The sequence below is a fragment of the Pagrus major genome, chromosome 14 (genome assembly GCF_040436345.1).
Source record: "Pagrus major chromosome 14, Pma_NU_1.0".
Classification (NCBI taxonomy): domain Eukaryota; kingdom Metazoa; phylum Chordata; class Actinopteri; order Spariformes; family Sparidae; genus Pagrus; species Pagrus major.
The window spans coordinates 3,010,504-3,016,503 of NC_133228.1; the positions used below are offsets into that span (position 1 = coordinate 3,010,504).

At 44.2% G+C, this 6,000-nt stretch overlaps 1 protein-coding gene across 1 annotated transcript in view; it reads right to left on the bottom strand.

Moving 5' to 3' along the window:
• The window catches only part of tmem178bb (transmembrane protein 178Bb), a 130,242-nt gene extending 125,032 nt beyond the window's left edge, over positions 1–5,210 (bottom strand). The window contains exon 1 of the mRNA XM_073480906.1: positions 4,829–5,210. Within this exon, the coding sequence (XP_073337007.1) occupies positions 4,829–5,210 (382 nt within the window). The remainder of the gene's footprint in view (positions 1–4,828) is intronic.
• Between the last annotated feature and the right edge of the window lie 790 nt (positions 5,211–6,000).

The window sequence follows — 6,000 nt, forward strand, 5'->3', positions numbered from 1 at the left end:
TATATATTCTTATTTATCTTCCACTTTTATGAGTCAAGTCAAGGGGTTTAAAAGAACAGTTTTCAAGTTCAATTTTATATGTGAGGGATGTTTATTATTTGCGTACTGATGCAGCTTGTGGTTATGGAAAGTGCCTTGAAGATGAGAAGATGAATGTAAATTGCTTATCTGGCCAAATACTAACAAGTGAAGTGTCTTTAGTGCTTATGCCACAGAAACCACGAGCAGAGATGATTCATTCCTGATAGAATAACAATTATCATGTTTATTTCTATAACAAAAACAGCATAATCATATTCAAATGGATAGGAAATGGCTCATCAAGGTTTAGATATGTGGCTGATAGTATCCTGTCATTCACAAGGTTCATGTGTCATAAAAGTACACAGGGGAATGTGGAGTCATTATGAAACAGCAACACGAGGCCATTTAGTGGAATTATTATTATTATAATCATCTAGTATAGACTATGCCTGTGATTTGAATTTGGAGATTAAAATGGAATAAAAGTGAAACAGCATGTGGAGGGAAGGCTTTGTGATGCTCTGCTCTAATCTTTGACCTCCCAAAATCCCTAATAAATGAGAATTCTACAACGCGTGTTAACAGCAAACAGGACACAGAGCTTAGCTTTATTTGTTGGTGAAAGCAACTGTAAATTCCAAAGAATTTTTTTTTTCTATTTAACCCCTGTATAGTGTTAATACAAGGTCCATGGCATACTTGATTTACATCAAACATGCCCTGATGACTAGCAGGGCTGTAGCCAGGATTTTAAAAAATACCAAGGTCCTCTGTCAAAGGTCTCCAAATGCACCGCTAGTCTCACAAAAGTGTTGTGACAGCAGTTGTGTCCGCCTCCATCGAAAATAGACATGCTGTCTTTATTTTCACTTAACAACAGTTAGTTTTTATAGTTTTACAGGAGTTTCGAGAGGTGCGACTTGTGCTGGACGCTCCTGATTTGCATGAAGTAGCCTAGAGCTCAACTTTATCTAAATGAGGAACGGGCAACATGATGCCCGTTTCTGGAAACACAACACAGTGCTACCAGAATGCTATGCACAGCTGCTTACATAGACACTGAATGAGAAGCATGGAAACAACAGATTATTTGATCAATCAATTGGTCGGAATAGGCTGCGGCAACTGTGTTGCGGACGGAACGTGCTGTACCAGAAGAGAAAACAATAGACCCATTAAGAAAAGAAGCGCCTGTAAAACGGTGGATAAATTCTTTTGAGCATCACAACCTCCAAAAAATGACTCGTTTCAGTATCAGAACTCGAGCCATTCAGTCCAATAACATTTGCAAAGTCTAGAAGAGCCGCACGATTACATTTTTTTTATCCCCCTTCAAGTTAGCCGGGTGCTAAACCAGAAGTTAGCCGGTTCGGTGGGCAGGTATTTTCATAGCCAAGAAGTCGAGCTTTTTTGACTTCAAAACACCACTGAGCAGCTTTCATAGGAATGAACAGGGCTCCGCCTCCAACACTGTGTCCAGTAAACGTCCTTAATAGACCACATCCCAAATTCCTTCCTTATTTATGCGCCACCACCGGATGTTGATAAAGCAGCATCACATGCATGCCGGAATTTAGCGTGTTCACCCGGTCTTACATTTAGATCAAAGCCGAGCCGGAGTAATAAAAACCTGTGTCTACTGCAGAGTCAATTGACCCAGGTGTAAATGCTGAGTTTACTCATTCCCATTGCACACAAAAGCCCGATCTTAGTGGGTTTAAGTGGGATTTTTGACCAGTGGAAAAGGTGTAATACAGTAGCAGCAGTTGTAGTATTAGCAGTAGGAGTATTAGTACTGGCAGTAGGAGGAGAAGGAGTAGCAGTTGTAGCAGCAAAGGCAGTAGCAGTAGTAGCAGTAGCAGCAGTGGTAGTGGCAGCAGTAGCCCTAGCAGTGGCAGTAGTAGGGGAGCAGATGTAATGATAGAAGCACTAACAGTAGCTGTAGCAGTGGAGGTGGCACTAGAAGTCATAATAAAAAGACTAGTGGAAGCAATAGTAGCACTAGCAGTAGGCTAGTAGCTGCAGTAATATAAGATGTATGTAAGTATCAGGAGAACTCATGGTAGCTGTAGCAGAAGAAGTGGACATAGCAGTAGTAGTAGTAGCAGTAGAAGTAGAAGTAGAAGCAGTAGGAGTGTCGGAGTAGTCATATCAGTAGTAGCATTAGTAACAGTAGTAGTAGCAGCCATAGTAGCAGGATCAGTGGTGGTAGCCATTGTAATAGCAGAAGCAGCAGTGGTAGTGGTAGTAGTAATGGCAGGAGCAGTGGAGGTGCAGATGAGTAGTATTGAGCTAGTAAGCTAGTTCTTGTAGTTAATAGTCACAGTAGTGGTACTAATAGTAGTTGGTTGCTGGTAAGTGTTGTGGTTGGCTGACAGATGTCAGTGTAATATGATCCAGCAGCTGTACTTCCTGTTAGTCGATCACAATAACGTGTAGAGCACACAGAGATAAGCAGTGTTAATCTCAACAGTTCCGTACTTATCGACCCATCCATGTGAAGTTACTGTTGGAGGCATCATGATGACAAACCACGCTGTATTTTTCCATGCTGATGGAGCTGAGAGCTGGAAAAGACCAGACCCCTCTATGGAGGCATTCATCTGATCACTGAGCACACTGACTGTGGGCTGCCCATTACTGCAGATGGTAGGCCATCAAGGCCATTGAGGCGTTCTCAAAGGAAGGCACATCTGCAGCACACACACACATTCACACAAGTACACACACATTCAGAGAGTAAACACACCCTTTCCTCTTCCAGCTTTGGATTTAGACCAGTAATCTCCATGAGAAACCTCAACCTCCCTGTCTTTTAAACACACTGCATGCCTGTGTAGTATCATCAACTACAGGGACATAAGTGGACACTTGTGTTTGATTTTGTGATTAATCCTGACGTTGGAAACAGGAATTGTGTCCGTTGTTTTAATGACTTTTAATTGGATGGACTGACAAGCACATATCAAACTGCCACCTTCATGAACCACTGAATTAAATGCTTATTTTAGAAAATGAAGGGTTTTTAAAATGCTTATAGAGGTGGTAAACTGGGTGTTAGGTCATTTAGAAAATGTTTTCAATTACAGAGTTTGTCCAACAAAGCCCGACAAGTTGATTTCTGCATTGTAAAAAAACACCGTTATTGGGTTGTTAAAACTCTAAAAAAAATGTCTACCTGAAAATACAGTACAATTATATCGCACACGAAAAAGCATCAAGTGTATAAATGTTGTGAACCTGCGACCTGCACATGTAGGGTATTTGACCTGGTAATTGACCTGACTATATGCCCCTCCTCAGGGTGACGACCCCTTATGGGTAATGCTTTACTACCTGCCATTGAGGTCCTTCATGCTTGTGTCAACATCTAGGTTTACTGTGTGGGATACTGTGCTTAAATGTTTCATACAGTATTAATCTGTGGGCAAAGTATTAGCCTATTTCAGCATATACAGTATGACATAAACTGCATTCCCCTGAGAACTACCAGCCGTGGAGGACCCAAAGTAAATAATGAACTATTTGATTGATATTTTCAGTGTCAGAAATACACAATCTAGAAAATGTGAGTAAATGTAACTTTTCTAAATGACACAATCACATTTAGAAATACAGAGTAGATCGCAGTCCAACTTCATCTCAGTAATATGGAATGATTTTTTAGAAAAGGGAGGTTTTCTTTAAAGATAGACTTTTAAAACACTGCAGATCACAGTTCAACTGTAAACAGACTTGCATTTAACGACCACTCACAGCGCTTTACAACACTTGCTACAATCTCCCATTCACACACACATTTATACACTGATATCAATACCGCCTTACTCCACCTCTGATTGGCTGGTTTTGTTAGTTGCGTTCTCTATGCTTCAGTCAAACTTCTAACACACATAGTACCTCTGGAAATAAAGTTTTGGGGGTAAACACATCAACATGCAGGAAAAGGATAGAACTAGTGACCTTAGATCAGCTGATGACCCACTCTACCTCCTGAGCCACAATCAACTTTACTTGCAAATATTTTTTACGTTAAAAAAAACTTTATACAAAAACTCATTTTGCTTGATCTACATAATAACCTGATGCAAAAAGTTGCCTTATACTTTCAAGGAGATCAACCAGGATATTTTTACATTGTATGACACTGTACACATGTCCAGAGTGTAGGGGACGGGGGTCCAGCAGCTCATTTTTGCCTGTGAATCCAGCCTAGCACAGTAGGCCTGCATACGTCTGAAAGTAATTGATGGGTCTCTAGAACCTGGACAAAAAGCCTATGTGGAACGAATCAGGAGAATCTGTAGGCTGCACCTATAACTGAACTCTTGATGGAAGATACAGCCCATAAAGAATAAGAGAAACCCCATCTCTTCCTTTCTCATGCTGAGTGCTTACTGGCTGCCCATACAATGATTCACCTATGTCATTTGCAGTTGGAAGCACCAATTAAACTAAAAGAGAGCTGAAAGCAGACCCGGTAACAGTGATGGCACGTATGTTGCTGTTCAGCGTCATAATTAACATGCACCCTCTTTTGCAAAATAGCACGACAGCCAGCCGTCTGCAGCCACAGGCCGTGAGCCCTCACACAGCACAACATGACGGTCTGCATGCCTCTGCACAAACATCCACTTCTGTTATCACAACACCGTAGCCCAATGCCCTTGTTTGCCCTTTGGTCAAATGGACAATCACCACAGACGAGGCTGATTGATTGTCTCATGAGAAATGTCACATCCCGTCGTGACGGTGTGTGTTTCTGCAGCAACTTCAGCCTTTCTGACTTGTGCTTCATTCTTACCTTTCTGGATGAGGGCTTCGATGTCTTGATCGAAGCCCAGTCGATGGCATTTCCTCCACAGCCCCATGTTGGTTGAGTTATACTGCCTGCTGCACTCGTCCGCGGCGCTCATGGCGAACAGCTGCCGCCGGTTCCGGGCCAGCAGCAGCTTCTCCTCCCAGCGGGGCAGGCTGCTCCGGCTGGCCCGCAGCGGCAGGCTGTTGTTGGGGATGTAGATAAAGCCCGGGTCCTTGCGGCGGCTGGAAAAGCTTCGGCACCGGTCCCTGTACCTCCTGGCGTCGGTCTCGTACCAGTGGTCGGAGCACATCGCCACGGCCAGCATGCCCAGGGCGCAGAGAGAAAGAGAGAGCCCGGCGTAGAGCAGTAACTTCCCGGCAGCCATGCTCGCTTCTGTCACAGCCGCATCAGCACCTCGACAGACGGACAGCTCCTATGCGGCTTCCCCGCAAGTTCAGCTCACATCACCTCTGGAGAGCAGCGTCAGGACCATTATCGAGGCGGCGAACTCGGTGCAGATGAAAAGCAAACCTTTGCGGTGACACAGCTCACTGGTCGAGTCAAATGTTGAATCCTTGTATTCCGGTGTTTTTGGCTGCAAAGTGACAACGTCTTTCCTGCGTGTTCGGCGCTGCAGCAGCTCGGCGTAGACAGAGGACGCTTATCTCATCTCAGCCCCGGATCTTCAGCATCCATCCGTCTGAGCAGGGCGACATGCACAGAACACATCAGCACAGCATTCAGGTCTTTAGTCAAGCACACACAGCAAGTCGTATTTTACACAGATTATACCCTTACTGCATAACCCACCCACTGAAATAAACGATGGACAAAGGGGGAAGGAAAGCTGTACAGAAGAACCGTGCGGCTGCATTTAGCCGAAGCCCATTTACAAAAACAATGCTATATTAAACCAGGACCATTATGCGTCTAAAATGCCGGGAGCCGCTTCCTCCAGAGAGGCAGATGTAGGCCTACCTGATGTATGAAGCACAGCCAGCCCAGCAGACCGCAGTCCGTCAGCAGCAGCAGAGAGCAGAGGGATCAGAACAGTCAGCAGCCCCAGCACGTTTGATAGGATGACGGCCTGTCCCTGGACCAATCAACACCGGTCTGTCTGGAGGAGCACCGTGTTAGCTGAGAGGCTACATCAAATGATTATTATTGAGCAATCA